Genomic DNA, 20,672 nt, shown 5'->3' on the forward strand with positions numbered 1-20,672 from the left:
CCTGAAGGGTTCACAGAGAAAACCATGTTTGATTTCACATCAGAGGACATTTCGCCGCTCTCTGTCCTGAGGCGTCTCTTCAGTCTCGTCTTCCTCCGGTCGGCCCGTTTAATCAACGGCTTATCAAGTCAAAGAGCGCCGCGGGCCCCGAGGAAGAGCCCGCATCAATCACAGCCTTATTCTGCCACATGAAGGCAGCTCTGTGGCTGCAGCTGCTTGCTCACAAGAAAGGCCTTTCTCGTGGTCAGGACCGGCGGACAAAACAACACTTCTGTCCTATAAAGAGTCCATTACTGCGCCTCGGCGCCGCACGGCTGCGTGAGCGCTGAAAGGAGGCAGTTAGCTTAGCTTTGTGCTCAGAATGAGGCTCCTTTTCAGCCTCGGTTCACTAAAGAGACCAAACCAGAGCATCGTCACGCTCTGCTTCATAAGAACGCCCTGCTCGTACCCAGGTCAGCGTCGCCATGGTTACAGGCACTGTTTGACAGTCACACAGGGTGGGGGAGCGTATCAGGACGAGTGTTTCTCTGAATGTCAGAAGGTGAGGCAATAAAGACACCCGCTCAGGATGACGACAGGCGAGGAAAGACGGACGGCGTTCCCACTGTGACAACTTCCTGTGTTTCTAGGCTGATAAAGTTTCTGTAATGTCGGGGCGAAGAAAAGAGGTCGCTTTAGGTCGTCAAGATACCAGGATGTAAAACTCTGATATGAGTTTCACTCTATGGAGACTGACTCACTGCAGGAGACAGACTCTAGTGGACACTGGAGGAACTGCAGCTGTAAAGTTGGACATTTTAACATAGAGCTCTATGGAGACTGACTCACTGCAGGAGACAGACTCTAGTGGACACTGGAGGAACTGCAGCTGTAAAGTTGGACATTTTAACATAGAGCTCTATGGAGACTGACTCACTGCAGGAGACAGTCTCTAGTGGACACTGGAGGAACTGCAGCTGTACAGTTGGACATTTTAACATAGAGCTCTATGGAGACTGACTCACTGCAGGAGACAGACTCTAGTGGACACTGGAGGAACTGCAGCTGTAAAGTTGGACATTTTAACATAGAGCTCTATGGAGACAGACTCACTGCAGGAGACAGACTCTAGTGGACACTGGAGGAACTGCAGCTGTAAAGTTGGACATTTTAACATAGAGCTCTATGGAGACTGACTCACTGCAGGAGACAGACTCTAGTGGACACTGGAGGAACTGCAGCTGTAAAGTTGGACATTTTAACATAGAGCTCTATGGAGACTGACTCACTGCAGGAGACAGACTCTAGTGGACACTGGAGGAACTGCAGGATGTGTCACAGATATGGACATTAGCAGTAGATTCAGGGAGACTCTGTGAAATCGTTCCTCATTAAAGCCGAGGTGCAGCCGTACCTGAGCCGTACCTGAGCCGTACCTGAGACGTACCTGAGACGTACCTGAGCCCTCCGTGGCCCCGTTTAAAGCCTCATAAGAGCCTCGTCTCATTCCGTCTCACAGCTCATCTCCTCACATCATCATCAAGCTCTCAGTTTGTGCCGTCTCTCTTTCATCTCCTTTTACCTCCTAATTCACACTGAGTTCATAATTACAAGGCGCCGAGTGACGGCAGATGAACTCAGGCTGCTGTGAGACGAGTGGAGGAGGAGAGTCAGCGTCAGACTGATTTAATGAAATCAGGTTCAAATGACCTGCAGACACACAGCTGCTCCACAGGATCACACGCCTTCTTTAACCCTTCGTGTGCTGCTATGCTGAGTTCAACACAAAGAGAAACTCGTGTTGTTACGACATCACAACGACACCTGTTCAGACACCTCTGTAACAAAAACAGAGCTGTTGCTGTGACACTCGAGCATTGTGGGTAGCGTAGTTCCTTTCCCTGTGATCGTGAATATACCATGATGTTCGTCGAAGAGGTCGACCATCGTCTCACACTCGCTCGTGGTCAGTCCTGTGGTGGTTATGACATCACGGCTGATCATCGGACAGGTGGGCCTTTAGTGTCCTGTGCTGCTTCGTCTGCTCTTCAGCCCTTCTGATTCTTGGTGTACAGAAACACATCCGTGCACGGGTTTGTCCCTGTGAGAAACACTGGTGGACAGAAAGGATTTCAGAGGAGGGGGTGAAATAGGAGGGCAGCTCTTGATTGATCCAGAGTGTCGACGTGGTCCTGACATGCAGCTGAGCTCAGCACGACTCTGACAGACTCGGACATTTGAGTGACGTCCGTCTCTGTCAGGATAATTGGCTGACGTGATGAGAGTTCACGTTTACAGCTTCTTTCTCTCCATGATTTTATTCTGCAGAAGCTTTTTGTGTCCTTCATCTGCTCTGTATTTATTCTCACAATGACACGAGGAGTCTCTCTTTAAACGTCCTAAAGCCAGTTTAAGTTAAAAGAAGAAGAAAGGGAGTTTGGAGCAGCACAGCAGGGGGCGATGAGAAGCAGCTGCTTTGTAAAGTTAGTTTCTTTATTTCACTGCTTCTAAGTGAAGAAGACTTGGCCCGGCTTGGTCGTGAACATACAGCTGCTCACCACTGATAAGAAATCTGTTTTTATAAACCTTCATGTTTTAATGAAGGAGAACTGATTCATTGTCATCTTTCATGAGCTGTGCGTCTCTTTAAACACTAAAATAACATTCGACCAACTCAAAGCCAAAAACACAGAAAAATGATTTCAACGTTTAAAGTCAGAGTTTTATTTGCAAACGTTAAAAAAAATAAACCAAAGAAAACCGAACGGAGTGAAGTCTTGCCCCCCCCCCTTCTATGTGACCCTGTTCTATGTGACCCTGTTCTATGTGACCCTGTTCTATGTGACCCTGTTCTATGTGACTCTGTTCTATGTGACCCTGTTCTGTGTGACCCTGCTCTATGTGACTCTGTTCTATGTGACCCTGTTCTGTGTGACCCTGCTCTATGTGACCCTGTTCTGTGTGACCCTGTTCTGTGTGACCCTGCTCTATGTGACCCTGCTCTATGTGACTCTGTTCTATGTGACCCTGCTCTGTGACCCTGTTCTATGTGACTCTGCTCTATGTGACCCTGTTCTATGTGACTCTGTTCTATGTGACCCTGCTCTATGTGACCCTGTTCTATGTGACTCTGCTCTATGTGACCCTGCTCTATGTGACCCTGTTCTATGTGACCCTGTTCTGTGTGACCCTGTTCTATGTGACCCTGCTCTATGTGACCCTGTTCTGTGTGACCCTGTTCTGTGTGACCCTGTTCTATGTGACTCTGTTCTATGTGACCCTGCTCTATGTGACCCTGTTCTATGTGACTCTGCTCTATGTGACCCTGCTCTATGTGACCCTGTTCTATGTGACCCTGTTCTATGTGACTCTGTTCTATGTGACCCTGCTCTATGTGACCCTGTTCTGTGTGACCCTGCTCTATGTGACCCTGTTCTATGTGACTCTGTTCTATGTGACCCTGTTCTATGTGACTCTGCTCTATGTGACCCTGCTCTATGTGACCCTGTTCTATGTGACCCTGTTCTGTGTGACCCTGTTCTATGTGACCCTGCTCTATGTGACCCTGTTCTGTGTGACCCTGTTCTGTGTGACCCTGCTCTATGTGACCCTGTTCTATGTGACTCTGCTCTATGTGACCCTGTTCTATGTGACCCTGTTCTATGTGACTCTGCTCTATGTGACCCTGCTCTATGTGACCCTGTTCTATGTGACCCTGCTCTATGTGACCCTGCTCTATGTGACCCTGCTCTATGTGACCCCCCCCCCCTCCAGCACCAAGCTAACAGGCTAGCAGCAGCTACACTGTGTTAAAGGCAGTGATATGTGGGTGTGCTTGCTGAAGATGTTCCCTCAGTTTGAGAACATGATTATGGCGTGTGTTCCCGTTTAGCTCCGGAGTGTCAGCAGCTCTTCCACAGGAAACAAAGATGTGGAAGTGTCAGGTGGGATGAAAGCTCTTCCACAGGAAACAAAGATGTGGAAGTGTCAGGTGGGATGAAAGGTGTGAACCACAGTTGAAAAGGAGGAGAGCGAGGAGCTGTGTTTGTCCTCCGTGTGTCTCTGTGAACTCAGCACAGATTAAGAAACGTCTCTGCTTTTAGCATCTTTTTATCGCTGCAGATGGCTGTGGCTCCGAGCGACGCAGTCAGGTGTGTAGGGTGAGATAAAGGAAGCGGAGATCGCTGCCCACACTTTACTCAGATAACATTTATAACATCAAAGTGATCCGTGCAAAGAAAACAAGTCGGAGAATATCCGAGTGCATCGAGACTTTAAGCAAGGGAACGTTTCAAATGTCACCTGCACGGGCTCAATGAGAGACCAGGAGAGGAGCTTTATACACATCCTGAGGCTGCTCACATATAACATCTAAACTGTCCTGTTCTTAGAGGAAGACACTCTGAGGCCACGCCTCGCCCAGGCTGTGTTTGGTTTGTTGGCTTCTTTTCTGAGGCGTCAGTGTCTAAACTCTGCTCGAGCGTCAACCCTGAAAAAAGCTTCAGCCTCCTTTCAATAAATGTTTCAGATTAAAGATGAAAGTGTCCTGACTCAAGGTCACTGGCAGGATGAGTCAACCAGAAAACTTTGTCTCATGTCAAGAGATGCTGAATAATTGATTTCATATTTGAGTTAAATGATGTTGGGACTCCTGCAGTCTTTAAATGTGACACTTCAAACGACAGTAACTGATACGCTTCAGCCTCCACTCAAACATACAAACATGTCTGTCATACATGTGTGAGCAGACATGTTGACATGTGAGTTCTCCAGGGTTATATGTGTGTATATATATATATATATATATATATATATATATATATATATATATATATCCCGAATTTCCCCATTGGGGATCAATAAAGTTATATCCTATCCTATATATGTACATATATATATATATATATGTACATATATATATATGTGTACATATATATATATATATACATACATATATGTACATATATATATATATGTTTGGTACTGAAGCTGCAGTTATGGAGAGGTGTGTTTAGCTAACAGCGTGTTTCGCTAACAGCGTGTTTAGCTAACAGCGTGTTTCGCTAACAGCGTGTTTAGCTAACAGCGGGGGATATAAATGTGTTTTATTCTGAGGTAAAGGTGAAGTCACCAATCTCTCCAACACTGACCTCCAGTGCAGACCTTCAGCCGTAAATCTTTTTTCCTCTCGTACACACACACACACACACACACACACACACACACACACACACACACACACACACACACACACACACACACACACACACACACACACACACACACACACGCCACAGCAATTTAGCTTTTTTGTTGTTGTGCACATCAGTAAAAGTTAAGACTTGAACGTGCAACCCTTCAGTTCACAAGTCCCCCACTGCCCCCTCTGACTCGGTCTACTGTCTGGTCTCAGTACACACACACACACACACACACACACACACATTAAGTTGGTGTGTGTCGAGCTCAGTGCTAGACTCAGACTGTTTACTGTCTGTTTGAAATGCTGTATGTGCACATGGTGGAGGAGAGGTCAGATCTCTGTAGGATCAGAGTGTTGATGGAATAACAGCAGCTCTCCCTTTGGCCTTGATGGAAAATCAACAGTAGGTCAAACGAGCTGCTGCAGGTCCTGACTTGGGGGAAGTGCTTTCCAAAGCTGTTATCCCCAACAGATTTATTTACAAGAGCACATTGTTGGCAGCAGAACCGTGCAGATGAGAGGAGGAACCTAAAGAGCAAACATTCACACATGTTGTGAGGACTCGACTCCAGCCAAGTGGTGTGGAGTCTCTGCGTGTCAGCTCGGCTCAGGCGTCTTGTTACACCTACCTGCCCCGCGGCGCTCAGACCGGCTCTCTCACCGCGCTGACTTCCCCCGCCACTGTGACAACACCAGACAGCTGGGAGCACGCCTTGACCGCGCTGCTACAGCCCGTGATGTCATCAAGATGTCGTCATGGTGACGGTGCACAGGTGCACACTGGGAGACATCTGACACACGAGCAGACGAGACCTTTTCACAGCAGCTATTACAACTATTTACCACCGGACGCTGGTCACCACGTGGTGGACACTGAAGCTTCAGTGTTTAGCCAATAACTGCTCTCATATCTGGCAAACCCAGGGTTTAGAGAATAGAGCAGCTCTCTGATTGGCTGATTGATCACAGAGGAAGAGAGCAGCTCTCTGATTGGCTGATTGATCACAGAGGAAGAGAGCAGCTCTCTGATTGGCTGACTGATCACAGAGGAAGAGAGCAGCTCTCTGATTGGCTGACTGATCACAGAGAATAGAGCAGCTCTCTGATTGGCTGACTGATCACAGAGGAAGAGAGCAGCTCTCTGATTGGCTGACTGATCACAGAGGAAGAGAGCAGCTCTCTGATTGGCTGACTGATCACAGAGAATAGAGCAGCTCTCTGATTGGCTGACTGATCACAGAGAATAGAGCAGCTCTCTGATTGGCTGACTGATCACAGAGGAAGAGGGCAGCTCTCTGATTGGCTGACTGATCACAGAGAATAGAGCAGCTCTCTGATTGGCTGACTGATCACAGAGGAAGAGGGCAGCTCTCTGATTGGCTGACTGATCACAGAGGAAGAGAGCAGCTCTCTGATTGGCTGATTGATCACAGAGGAAGAGAGCAGCTCTCTGATTGGCTGATTGATCACAGAGGAAGAGAGCAGCTCTCTGATTGGCTGACTGATCACAGAGGAAGAGAGCAGCTCTCTGATTGGCTGACTGATCACAGAGGAAGAGAGCAGCTCTCTGATTGGCTGACTGATCACAGAGGAGGAGAGCAGCTCTCTGATTTCATACTTAAAGTAACAGATTAAACTATTTTAAAGATTTTAATTTCTTGTGCGGCAGACGTAGTTTGGAAACAAACGACAGATGAAACGAGTCCACCGACAACTCAGTGAGCTTCAAAGATGGAAAACTAAAGAACAAAGTCAGAGAAGACTTTTGTTCTTAAGGAGGCTTTGAGTCTAAAGGACTGAAATAAATCTCTTCCTATCTATGATGCAAAATGTCAGTATGAAGAGACGGAGCTTTCCCAGACTGTTTCAGTAAAGACTGACACAATACCAGAATGTTAAACTTCAACATGATTCTAAAACAGTCACCTCAGACCTCAGGATGTGGGCCACAGTGAAGCTGCTACGTTGCTACGATCAGGCTTTATTGGTTATGAAGCCGCTGAGGAGCATCAAAAGTCTTAAACAAATGAAACTACATTAACAACACTACGTCAGGAATCCACAGAAGAAGAAAAAAAGACAAGAAAGTACTCCAGACTTCATGCTTCTGGTGAACACCCTTCCATCCAAGAATACAGAGTCACAATAAAAAACCTACTTGTTATTTTAATCAGCACAACAGGAAGCTGAAAGTGTTTAAACATGTAGTCGATCCACGGCTCATGAACTTCTTTCACACGTTACACCTGACTCACTGGACTTAAAGTGTTTCACACACAAGCCGCCTCGCCTCTTTGCTGCACGCACTGCCACCAGCCTCTCCTGATTGGTTCTGCTCTCTGGCGCTGGTTCGGGTGAGGCCCGCTCCAGCATGCTGCTGCACTCATTGAATTCAGCTTCCTGGCAATGAGTTTAACATTAAATGAATATTGCATGAGGAGGAAGAGTGAGGGCCAGACATGGAGGCATCCATTAGGAAGAATTAGCTGCATGAAGCCCAGAGACAAATATAGCTCCAACAAATCAAGAGATTTCTCTGAGCATGCTCAGTTGAACACCTGTGTGAACAGACTGTTGTTCTGATCTGAGGAGTGACTGCAGAGATGCTTCAATGACACACTTCCTCTCCAGCTTCTGGTCATGAAGGCCCCTTGTTAAGCTAGGCTAACCTGGAGAACAGACGTGTCAGTCCGTCTCTGTACAAAGAGACAGACGTGCATGTTAAACAAACAGAGCTCTCTCTCTGAAGGCTCGCGCTCAGATTGACCACTCGACATGTTGATGCCACTGGCATGTTTTAGCAGGGAGGAGGGGGAGGGGGAGGGATTCAATACCAAACTGCAAGAATTAATTTAATCACACATTTCAGAGCTTCATGTGTTGGGAAGAAGAAGTAGCTGGCGGTGTGTTTTCAGCTGGTTCCCCAGGGCTCGGCTCAGCCAGAAAGAACATTTCCTCTCTGATTCAGTGAGCCAGCACTGCAGCAGCCTCTGTGGGATCAGTCGCTCCATCCTCCCGCTCATGGCTCATGTTGTTGTTTTGATTCTTTCAGACCTTTTGCATACATACCACTGATTGCTCATTTGTTATTCCAGAGTTGCACAGAGCTAAGGGGTAATTACAGAGCAGGCGATATGCAGCCGTGCTCCGCCTCACCGGGCCCCGGTATGCAGATCTCTTTGTGAGTGTCTTGCTGGAACGAGCGTGGACGGGAATATCAAACAGGAGGGAGGAAACGGCACATAAGAGCAGCTGCAGATCATTGACGTCACGTGGAGCTAAGCCAGGTGCACGGGCCTCCGAGTCCCACACAAACGATCAATAACACAGTCTAGTCTGTGTCAGGCCTGCAGAGGGATTTGTCCTCCGCTTTATCTACATCCTCAGTGAGGTGTGGACGCTGTCGGATATTTGCACCCTGGAAAAGCAAGGTCAGACAGATAGATATCAGGCTGCAATGTTTCAGGCAGAGCGTGTAAAGTGGGAGGGATTGTAGAGGTCAGTAAAGATGAGGTGAACATAAGAAATACCAGGAACAGAATCAAAACCTCTCTTTCAGGGCAAACGCTGCTGTATTGATCACTTCCTTTCAAAATAAAGTCCAATCAAAGTGGCCTTACTCCAGCCTGAGTGGATCAGTGTCAATAAGCTGTATCGATTGGCGCCGGCCTCCCCGGAGCTAAAGCAGGCCCGTTCTACAGCCACATGCTCGACATGTTTGTGTTTTAAAGGTTCAAACCTGCTTTCACTTTGAACAAGACACTTCAATGACCTGTGATCAGAAGGTCACGGACACGCAACTTACAACGCCTACACACACTGCATACATACACACACACTGTATACACACACTACATACACACACTGCATACATACACACACACTGTATACACACACTACATACACACACTGCATACATACACACACACTGTATACACACACTACATACACACACTGCATACATACACACACTGCATGCACACACACACACACTGCATGCACACACACACACTGCATGCACACACACAAACACACACTGCATGCACACACACAAACACACACTGCATGCACACACACAAACACACACTGCATGCACACACACAAACACACACTGCATGCACACACACACACACTGCATGCACACACACAAACACACACTGCATGCACACACACTGTCTGGGTTCAGTTCTAACTTGTCTTGTGTATTACAGCTGTCAGGCTGCTGAATGTTTCTCACCTGTTTGCACAGCTGGTGGAGACGGAACAATAAATGAGCTTTACAGGAAACAACACACATCGTGACGTTCCTTCAGGGCGAGCTGCACTCTTTCCTGGGAGCAGAAACATAAAGTCCTCTCCGTGTTTCATGCTTCCACAAAGTGTCGAGTGTCACCCTCTGTGTCATGACGGTTGAATCGTAAACCACAACATGACTCAGCATTAAAGTTTGATGGTAAGGTTCAGACGAGGACGTTCACAGTGATCCTTCGCTGGCTTCCTGTTTTCTGCGTCCCAGGTCGTTTGTGTGATCTGCCATGTTAGCCTCCGTTACATGGCGGTGCAGGAGACGCCGCCGTGGGCTCTCATCACCGCTCCGATGCCGGCACGTATCCCGGCACGTATCCCGAGTTTTTGAAGAGTTCGGTGATAGAAACAAAGCACCGCACTCCAGACGAGCGTGAGAAAGTATAGAATTAAAACACACTCCTCCATCAGGATGGAGGCTCAGGAACAGGATGTGTGGTGGTCTTCATTCAGACATCAGTGATGGATGTGTGTGTGACTCAGTGAGCATCTTTAAAGCAGCCAATAGAAGGAGGAGACATGTAACGTGTGAAAGGATCTGCAGCTCAGACGTCCCGATGTGCTCACAGCACAGTCTGACACCGTGGTCTTATTAGACACTCGTACCTGGATCCCCTCAGCTGGTCACCGTGACATCTGGATCTTTCTTCTGTGTAAAGTTTCTGATTTGAAGAAAAAGACGTCATGTCGATGATCCAATGATAAGGAACTGATTTAGCTTTAGCCTGGTGTGCTGACTCGCTCAAGGATCTGAATTGTGTTTCATCAAATGTGGAGAGCAGGATAGAGCCTGATCATCTTTATCTCCATATAAACCCTTAATGCTAACGCCCAGCTCACACACACTCACCGCTAACAGTGGACTGGATTTAGACTCAGCCCAGTTGTCCCGTACTGGTGTGAAGCTCCCACTCTGCTCCAGGAGGTCACCTCTGAACAGAACATGACTTTATGTGGTCATGAAGGGCCGTGTGGTGGAGTCTGCTCAACATGGAGAACATGAACACTTCCTCACTGTCTCATTCTGAGTCCTGTCAGTCAGATTCACACAGAACACTCCAGAATGAAGGCTGTCAGCGCTGTGTACCCGCGTGCAGGAAGTGCACCGTGCTCAAACACGCTTCTTCCAGGCGTACCAGGACCCAGGAAGCGCACCTTATTGAAAACAGATCGAGGACTCGAGCTGGTCGAAGGAACCACACGCTGGGGGTGAAGCATGGAGCGAGTGAGCGTCCACTCAGAGGAACTCTCAAGATTGTGATGATCAGACATGTTCATCTCATGCTTTTATATTTACACACTTTTCTTTGCAATCACATTTGTGACGTCAGATTATCGGGGTTTGAGTTCGACTGTTTCTGACTTCTAAATGTAGAAATCTGATGTTCTCTCCGTCTTCAGAGAGACCGTCTGACAGTGTGCACCTTCATCCCCAAAATCAACTTCCTCCCAACCCCTACAGTCTCCAAAGCACTGACTCAGCTGATCACACCATGTAACCAGAGCTACTCGTATATGAGCGTGTTGAATCCTCCACACATTAGAGCTGTCTGTGTAATCACAAGCTGCAGGCCTCAGAGGACACACACACACACACACACACACACACATTGGCAGGGGGAACATGAGCACATATGTTCTCTGAAATGTTCAATCCACCATCAGCCCAGAGATCGTGACGACGTGTCAGAATCTGCCAGCAGCCTCCAGGATGTGCTCCGCCTCCTGCATTTGGAGTGGTGCATGCTGGGATTACATGGCTCACATTAGTGCCAGGCTGAGAGCGAAGGCTGGTCCAGACCCATCACTCAACAGACCATGGAGAAACAACGGAGGCTGACAGGAGGCGAGGGAGCAGCCAGCGTCGTGTCATCATTATTCAAATCCGATGCAAATTTCAGACTTGAACTGATTCCACGTTTTCTCAGAGATGGGACTCTGAGTCAAGACGACGACAACGTGAGGGAGGGAGCAAAAAACATCAAAAGAGGAAGAATCCAATCAAAACAGAACCAATGACACGCAGCGACGCTTATCTTCCAAACAGCCCAAACCTTTTCTCGCTGACGGACTCACTTTTCCTCCTCGCTCCTTCCTCTTCCTCTGCGGCGCTGAAGGGCACTATAATTGGACTTGGCCATTCAAGCCTGAAAATCAATTCCATCAATATGTGAAATAAGCCTCCCATCTTCCCTCCAGGGTTTAGATTATCCTCCATCACTCGTCTGTTCTTACTGCTGAGCTGCAGGGAGGTACACACTGGATCTACACAACTACACACTGCAACACAACTACACACTGCAACACAACCGCACACTGCAACACAACTACACTGCAACACAACCGCACAGTGCAACACAACTGCACACTGCAACACAACCGCACACTGCAACACAACTACACACTGCAACACAACCGCACACTGCAACACAACTGCACACTGCAACACAACCGCACACTGCAACACAACTACACTGCAACACAACCGCACAGTGCAACACAACTGCACACTGCAACACAACCGCACACTGCAACACAACCGCACACTGGATCTACACAACTACACACTGCAACACAACTACACACTGCAACACAACCGCACACTGCAACACAACCGCACACTGCAACACAACTGCACACTGCAACACAACCACACACTGCAACACAACCGCACACTGCAACACAACCGCACACTGCAACACAACCGCACACTGCAACACAACCGCACACTGCAACACAACTACACACTGCAACACAACCGCACACTGCAACACAACCGCACACTGGATCTACACAACTACACACTGGATCTACACAACTACACACTGCAACACAACTACACACTGCAACACAACCGCACACTGCAACACAACCGCACACTGCAACACAACTGCACACTGCAACACAACCACACACTGCAACACAACCGCACACTGCAACACAACCGCACACTGCAACACAACCGCACACTGCAACACAACCGCACACTGCAACACAACTGCACACTGCAACACAACCGCACACTGCAACACAACTACACACTGGATCTACACAACTACACACTGCAACACAACTACACACTGCAACACAACCGCACACCGCAACACAACCGCACACTGCAACACAACTGCACACTGCAACACAACCGCACACTGCAACACAACCGCACACTGGATCTACACAACTACACACTGGATCTACACAACTGCACACTGCAACACAACTGCACACTGCAACACAACTACAGTGCAACACAACCGCACACTGGATCTACACAACTACACACTGCAACACAACTGCACACTGCAACACAACCGCACACTGCAACACAACTACACACTGGATCTACACAACTACACACTGGATCTACACAACTGCACACTGCAACACAACCGCACACTGCAACACAACTACAGTGCAACACAACCGCACACTGGATCTACACAACTACACACTGCAACACAACTGCACACTGCAACACAACCGCACACTGCAACACAACTACAGTGCAACACAACCGCACACTGGATCTACACAACTACACACTGCAACACAACTACACACTGCAACACAACTACACACTGCAACACAACCGCACACTGCAACACAACTACAGTGCAACACAACCACACACTGCAACACAACTACACACTGGATATACACAACTACACACCGCAACACAACCGCACACTGCAACACAACCGCACACTGCAACACAACCGCACACTGGATCTACACAACTACACACTGCAACACAACTGCACACTGCAACACAACTACACACTGGATCTACACAACTACACACCGCAACACAACTACACACTGCAGCACAACTACACTGCAACACAACTACACACTGCAACACAACCGCACACTGCAACACAACCGCACGCCGCAACACAAATACACACTGCAACACAACTGCACACTGCAACACAAATACACACTGCAACACAAATACACACTGCAACATAACAACACACTGCAACACAACCGCACACCGCAACACAACTGCACACTGCAACAAAACTACACAGCAACACAACTACACACTGCAACACAACTGCACACTGCAACACAAATACACACTGCAACACAAATACACACTGGATCTACACAACTACACACTGCAACACAACCGCACACTGCAACACAACTGCACACTGCAACACAACTGCACACTGCAACACAACCGCACAGTGCAACACAACCGCACACTACAACACAACACAAAGACACACTGCAACACAACCGCACGGTGCAACACAAATACACACTGCAACACAACTGCACACTGCAACACAAATACACACTGCAACATAACAACACACTGCAACACAACCGCACACTGCAACACAACTACACACTGCAACACAACCGCACACTGCAACACAAATACACACTGCAACACAACTGCGCACTGCAACACAAATACACACTGCAATGCAACTGCACAGTCCAACACAACTGCACAGTGCAACACAAAGACACTGCAACACAACTACACACTGCAACACAACTACACAAATACACACTGCAACACAAATACACACTGCAACACAAATACACACTGCAACACAAAGACACTGCAACACAACTACACAAAGACACACTGTGACACACTGTGACACATGGACCTCCCGCTCCTACAGATCTGGCTGATTGGTCCTGTAAAGGACGTGTTTGTGCCGCCTCACAGATCTGCTGTGGGTTCACTTTGATCTTCTTGTTTTTGGAGCTCTGGACTCTGTGTCAGGCTTAAAACAGGCTGATTCCTAAATTGCCCCAAAAACTCATTTCAAGTTGAACAATGTGCGTGACAGAATAATAAATGAACAGCTGTCAGGAAAGTATCAAAGTTCCCAGATTTCTCAGAGTTCCTTCATGAGCTGCAGAAGATGAAATCATTCATTTGAATTTAAACTGAACTCAAACTTCATCCTAAAACACGACGACAAACTGGACGGAACACGGAGGCCATGATTGGATGTATGAAAAGTGTTTAAAGTGGTCGTGAGCGTCAGCCCGCGCTCTGCAGAGAACAAACTAAAATCAGTGTTTTATGTGAAAGTCTGAACGTTCTCCGAGTGTAAAAATGAACCGCAGGCAGTCTGCATGTGGGTCAGCTGCTCTGTGATGTCGTTTTAGGTTAGCGCTCCGCTCAGAGCTGCTTTAGCTCGGCTCCAGCTGTCTCCCAGTGTGCAGACGAGGCATGACACACATTCTGCAGCTCTCTCTCACACACACACACACACACACACACACACACACACACACACACACTGTGTTGAAATAAAGCTCACATATGCAGATTTCCCTTCTGTGAAGCACTGACAGGCCTGCATGTTCAAGTTCTACAAAATGATACAAATACAGCTTAAAAAGAGACGATGTTCTAGAAACACGTTTTCTGTCTAATATTGAGGGGTTTTTCTTCAAAGCTGTTAATGTATCGTTTATATATTTACGTGTGTGTGTGTGTGTGTGTGTGTGTGTGTGTGTGTGTGTGTGTGTGTACATCACCTTAAGATCAAAAATTATGGAAGAAAATTAACTTTCCACAATTTTGGGGAATTTTTTCATTAATAGTTTGATCATGAGGAAGTTTGAATAAAGAGTCAGCAGCCTCCTCCTTCAAAATAAAACTCAGTCTTCTCCTAAAGTGAAGCAGCTTGTCCCTTCAAAATAAAACTCAGTCCCCTCCTAAAGTGAAGCAGCTTGTCCCTTCAAAATAAAACTCAGTCTCCTCCTAAAGTGAAGCTGCTCTTTGTCCCTTCTGGGCCTCCGTACATGTGTGACTGTGTCTGCAGAGACTCTGTCCTCTGACTGGATTTTACTCTTCTGATTTGTTCTGGTTGACTCGGGACGTTTGTGGGCGGAGCTGGTGTGTTTCCTCCAGCCAATGAGAGCACAGCAGGTGAGTTTTAGGAGTGGATACAGCTCAGTGATTGGAGGAGATTCAAAGCGGTGCTTTGTGCTAGTGTACGTGTGTTTCTTTTACTACTCAGTCAAAAGTCCATTAAAAGCACCTCACTGTGCAAAGTGTTGTGACATCTCATTGGTGGAGCTCAGAGGAGTTTCCTGTGGGCAGGTGGGGAAGTCTTTGTCTCAGCTGTGGGTGGAAAGGTTACTCACACACGAGGGCGACGCATGACATTTCCTATCAGTGCTTCAGATTGTGTAAAAGCTGCTGCTTTGCTTCCTCCTGGCTCCATGTTTGTGTTTCTGAACATGATCAGACGCTCACGGTCTGTCAGGAAGGTCTCACCCACCAGCCTCTCCAAGGTCACAGAGACACGCTGCGTTCAATGACTCATTTGTTTCCATGAAAGCAGCTTTCAGCTCACATTGACATGAAACAGCTTTCAAATGATAAAACACCAACTGCAGTGTGAAGAGTGCAGGAGCTGGCTGACAGTGACACAGAAAAGACCTTTTAGAAATCTTCCTCAGCTGGCAGCTGGTGGAGGAGGAAACACAGCAGAGCTTCTCCTGGACCGAAGTTAAAACAGTGAGATTCTCCTGCTTCTGTCTCTGCTGACTGTCACTGTGCTCACTCCATCTATTCATCCACATTAAAGTCTGCTGAGGAGACACTCTGTCTCTTCAGATAAGTGAGCTAAATGTGTGTTGTGTGTGAGCAGCTGCATCACGCTCCTCCGTGACGATCCTGCACACACAGCAGCGTCACACACGGACCCGATCGGGAGCTACAGGAACAACATGTTTAAGGTTTCTGCAGAGATCGTGGTCGGAGTTTAAATAAGCTAACAGCTGACTGTTGCTAGGGAACAGGATGTGAGCAGCAGTCTCCTGTGACACTCTTTCTCAGTTTTCTTGCTTCAAGCCGACCTGAACTAAACAAAGATATTTTCATGGTGGAGAGATTAGAGTGATAAGTGTCTGGTTAGTGTGTGCAGACTGTGCTGTTTGAACCAAAGCCTGTCAGCACACGTTGGTGTTTCTGCAGCATTAATGAAGTCTGTGTGTCATGTATGTCTTTCATCTTGTGTGCATGAAACGACGATGATCCAGACGTCGACTTAACATCCACAGTGTTCAGACTGGGATGAGCAGCATGGTTATGCTGGTTGGATGCAGAGATGGATCAGGTGTTTTTAAACTCGCACTCTTCAGGTGTCAGACTTTTACTCTGAAAAATAAAGAGATCTGACCCCCGTGTTCAGAGCAGACTGGAGGGAATATGTTCAGTGTAAGTTGCATCACTCAGCAGCTGTCACACCTTCAAACAAAGATGGATGATGTGCAGGCTCTCCTTCTTTTTTTTTGGGGGGGGGGTTAAACTTTTCTGATTCCCACAGAGTGAGCCGATCTGAGCTCAGTATTCAGACGTCCACATGCTCCAGCTCCTTCCTGCTCACGTCCTCTGAGAGCTGATGAAGACGCTGGACGTCCATCATTTCAGGGTCAGAGGAGAGGGAGAGAGGAGGGGGAGGGAGGGGGAGGGAGGGAGGGGGGAGCAGAGAAATGCTGCAGTCAATCCATCATTACTGTCTTTAACCGAAGCCTCGGGACAGATTTAGGACCCTCCCCCCCCCGGAGTTACAGCTGGACGGGCATTGGTGATGGGGGCTGGTGCCCTGAACTGAAGAGGCTGGAATGAGACCAGAGAGATGATGTCATCGTGTTTTGTGAGCTCTGCTGCAGAGTGTGTGTGTGTGTGTGTGTGTGTGTGTGTGTGTGTGTGTGTGTGTGTTAGAGTTAAAGACCACAGCGTCTGCAGCGTCCTCGTGTTTCCACCATCAGACTGCAGCCGGCTCTTGTTTCAGGCCTGTTCGTCAGCTTCAGATTGGTGAGATGTGAAAAGTTGCTGCTTCGTGACGGATCGGTTGTGATGGGATCCCGCTGAGCTCCACAGGGGCAGGCTCCAGGTTTCCTCTTCTCTAATTGGTTATTACTGGAGGAGTGTTTCTGACAGGCCTGTGTGAGGCTGAATTAGGCTAAACGATGGCGGCGTCACGCTGAGACGGACTCTACAACGTTTCAGACTAACACCAGGAGATGCAGAGACGGAGGATTTTAACTCATTAACTTCATGAGACAGGCATCATTATCAGCAGATACTAAAAATAACTCCACTGTTGGGCCCCTGTCACACTGATGGTAGAGGCTGCTGCAGAGTCCATCAGTATGAACTCATCCATTCATACACATTCACACACTGATGGTAGAGGCTGCTGCAGAGTCCATCAGTATGAACTCATCCATTCATACACATTCACACACTGATGGTAGAGGCTGCTGCAGAGTCCATCAGTATGAACTCATCCATTCATACACATTCACACACTGATGGTAGAGGCTGCTGCAGAGTAAAGAGTGTGTTTAAGTGTTTGGCACGCATTGTAAAAGCGCTCTGAGTAGTTAGAAGACTAGAAGTCCATTTAACATTTACACACACACTGACACACACACACACTGACACAGCTGACACAGCTGACACACACACACACACACACACTGAGACAGCTGACACACACACACACACACACACTGACACAGCTGACACACACACACACACACACACACTGAGACAGCTGACACACACACACACTGACACAGCTGACACACACACACACACACACACACACACACACACACACACACACACACACACACACACACACACACACACACACACACACACACACACACACACACACACACACACACACACACACACACACACACACACACACACACACACACACACACACACACACACACACACACACACACACACCTCTCTGTATGAGGATATTGACAGAGATAAAATGAAAGACAGATGTTGTTTGTAGATGCAGGCTGTACTCGTTCAGCATCAGGACCGCTGCCCCCTCCTCCTCCGCCTCCCTCGCTCTCATTCTAATCCTGTGGGTGAGGGTGTGGGAGAGGGGATGATAGACAGAGGAGGAGAAAGAGGAGGAGGAGAGGAAGTGGGTCAGAGGAAAATGAGGCCATGTAGGGCTTGACTGCAGCAGGACCTCCATCTGGCAGAGCGAGAGAGAGAGAGAGAGAGCTACATGAGACAGGACGAGGCAGCTGGATCAGGTTTACACCGGGGATGTTATCCAATCAGAACACAGGAATCTGACAATAATCATTTCACACAAACATTTGGCTTTTATGATTTTGCTCTGTCAGCTTTACAGAATTCACATATTCATCTTATGATGGATCATAAAACGTTTTAAGGGAAAAGCAGGCGAGGATTGATGGTGATGATTCAGCACATTAGCATGCACCTGTTGGTTGGCCAGTCGGGGTCACCTGAGACCACCCCATGGAAAGCCCCTGTCATCGTAGGTATGTGTCTCCTCCCACTGGATGAAGCCTGATTGGAAAGTTGTGAGTGTTATGAAAGGATGACGCGGGTATTCAGAGAGTATGTGAACTGATCGATCATCGTAAAGCTTCCTGAAGCTGTGGACCATTAACGGACAGGAAGTACATCAGCTGTAATGCTCGGGAAGGTTTTTCCATCTCACTCGTAATGATTTTACAAAGATCAGTTTGAATAGCTCACATCCAGACAGACGTGAAGTCGAAGAGTCTCACGAGTGTCACGAGTCAGTCTCTAAATCTCTGACTCAGTGTACGCAGCCTGTGGGTGCTGACGGACGAGGGAGACGTAACGGAGCCGACACAAGCACACGTATGTGGTGGAAGTTCTGGGTCACAAATCAGAACCACATGTGGGTCTGAAACTTAAAATCATTCATGTAAGTCTCCTCTCAAAATCTGTTGGTAACACTTTAATGAAGGTCGCAATATTTACCATTCACTAGCTGTTTATTAGCATGCTAACTCGTCGTGTACATGAAGAGACAGAAAACAGTCTCCCTCCAAACATCATGTTCACTCTCTGTCAGAGAGGAAATGGCGTCTGCCTCAGAGATGTTTGCAGAACATTTGGCTAAAATGACCACGTTGGAATCCTATTGGTCGAGCGAGAGCAGAATGCCTCAGGCTCAGGGACACTCAGCCAAGTGCTCTGATGTTCTGTAATGTGAATTGTCTCCTGATGCAAAGTCCTGAGGTTTGGCAAAATACGTCCACTGTGTCGCTGTCTGCAGAAAGATAAGTTGCAGAGACGAGCTGCAGAGACGAGCTGCAGAGACGAGCTGCGGAGACGAGCTGCAGAGACGAGCTGCAGAGACGAGCTGCAGAGACGAGCTGCAGAGACGAGCTGCGGAGACGAGCTGCAGAGACGAGCTGCAGAGACGAGCTGTAGAGACGAGTTGCGGAGACGAGCTGCAGAGACGAGTTGTAGAGACGAGCTGCAGAGACGAGTTGTAGAGACGAGCTGCAGAGACGAGTTGCGGAGACGAGCTGTAGAGACGAGTTGTAGAGACGAGCTGCAGAGACGAGCTGTAGAGACGAGCTGCAGAGACGAGCTGCAGAGACGAGTTGTAGAGACGAGTTGTAGAGACGAGCTGTAGAGACGAGTTGTGGAGACGAGCTGTAGAGACGAGCTGTAGAGACGAGCTGTAGAGACGAGCTGTAGAGACGAGTTGTAGAGACGAGCTGCAGAGACGAGTGCAGAGACGAGCTGCAGAGACGAGTTGTAGAGACGAGTTGTAGAGACGAGCTGCAGAGACGAGCTGCAGAGACGAGTTGTAGAGACGAGTTGTAGAGACGAGCTGCAGAGACGAGTTGTAGAGACGAGTTGTAGAGATGAGTTGTAGAGACGAGCTGCAGAGACGAGTTGTAGAGACGAGTTGTAGAGACGAGTTGTAGAGACGAGCTGCAGAGACGAGCTGCAGAGACGAGTTGTAGAGACGAGTTGTAGAGACGAGCTGCAGAGACGAGTTGTAGAGACGAGTTGTAGAGACGAGTTGTAGAGACGAGTTGTGGAGACGAGCTGTAGAGACGAGCTGTAGAGACGAGCTGTAGAGACGAGTTGTAGAGACGAGTTGTAGAGACGAGCTGCAGAGACGAGTTGCAGAGACGAGCTGCAGAGACGAGCTGCAGAGACGAGTTGTAGAGACGAGCTGTAGAGACGAGCTGTAGAGACGAGCTGTAGAGACGAGTTGTAGAGACGAGTTGTAGAGACGAGCTGCAGAGACGAGTTGCAGAGACGAGCTGCAGAGACGAGCTGCAGAGACGAGTTGCAGAGACGAGTTGTAGAGACGAGTTGTAGAGACGAGCTGTAGAGACGAGC

At 48.0% G+C, this 20,672-nt stretch overlaps 2 protein-coding genes across 5 annotated transcripts in view; one reads left to right on the top strand and one right to left on the bottom strand.

Moving 5' to 3' along the window:
• LOC306818112 (uncharacterized protein) overlaps positions 1-466 on the bottom strand; it is a gene marked incomplete at its 5' end in the record, with an annotated part of 6,590 nt that extends 6,124 nt beyond the window's left edge. The window contains 2 exons of the mRNA XM_079335485.1: position 1; positions 399-466. The exon at position 1 is cut by the window's left edge and continues 271 nt beyond it. Of these exons, the coding sequence (XP_079191611.1) occupies position 1; positions 399-466 (69 nt within the window). The remainder of the gene's footprint in view (positions 2-398) is intronic.
• tmem178bb (transmembrane protein 178Bb) overlaps positions 1-20,672 on the top strand; it is a 56,168-nt gene that overhangs the window by 11,053 nt on the left and 24,443 nt on the right. The window lies entirely within an intron of this gene.

This window comes from Symphodus melops (assembly GCF_947650265.1).
Source record: "Symphodus melops genome assembly, chromosome: 22".
Taxonomy (NCBI): domain Eukaryota; kingdom Metazoa; phylum Chordata; class Actinopteri; order Labriformes; family Labridae; genus Symphodus; species Symphodus melops.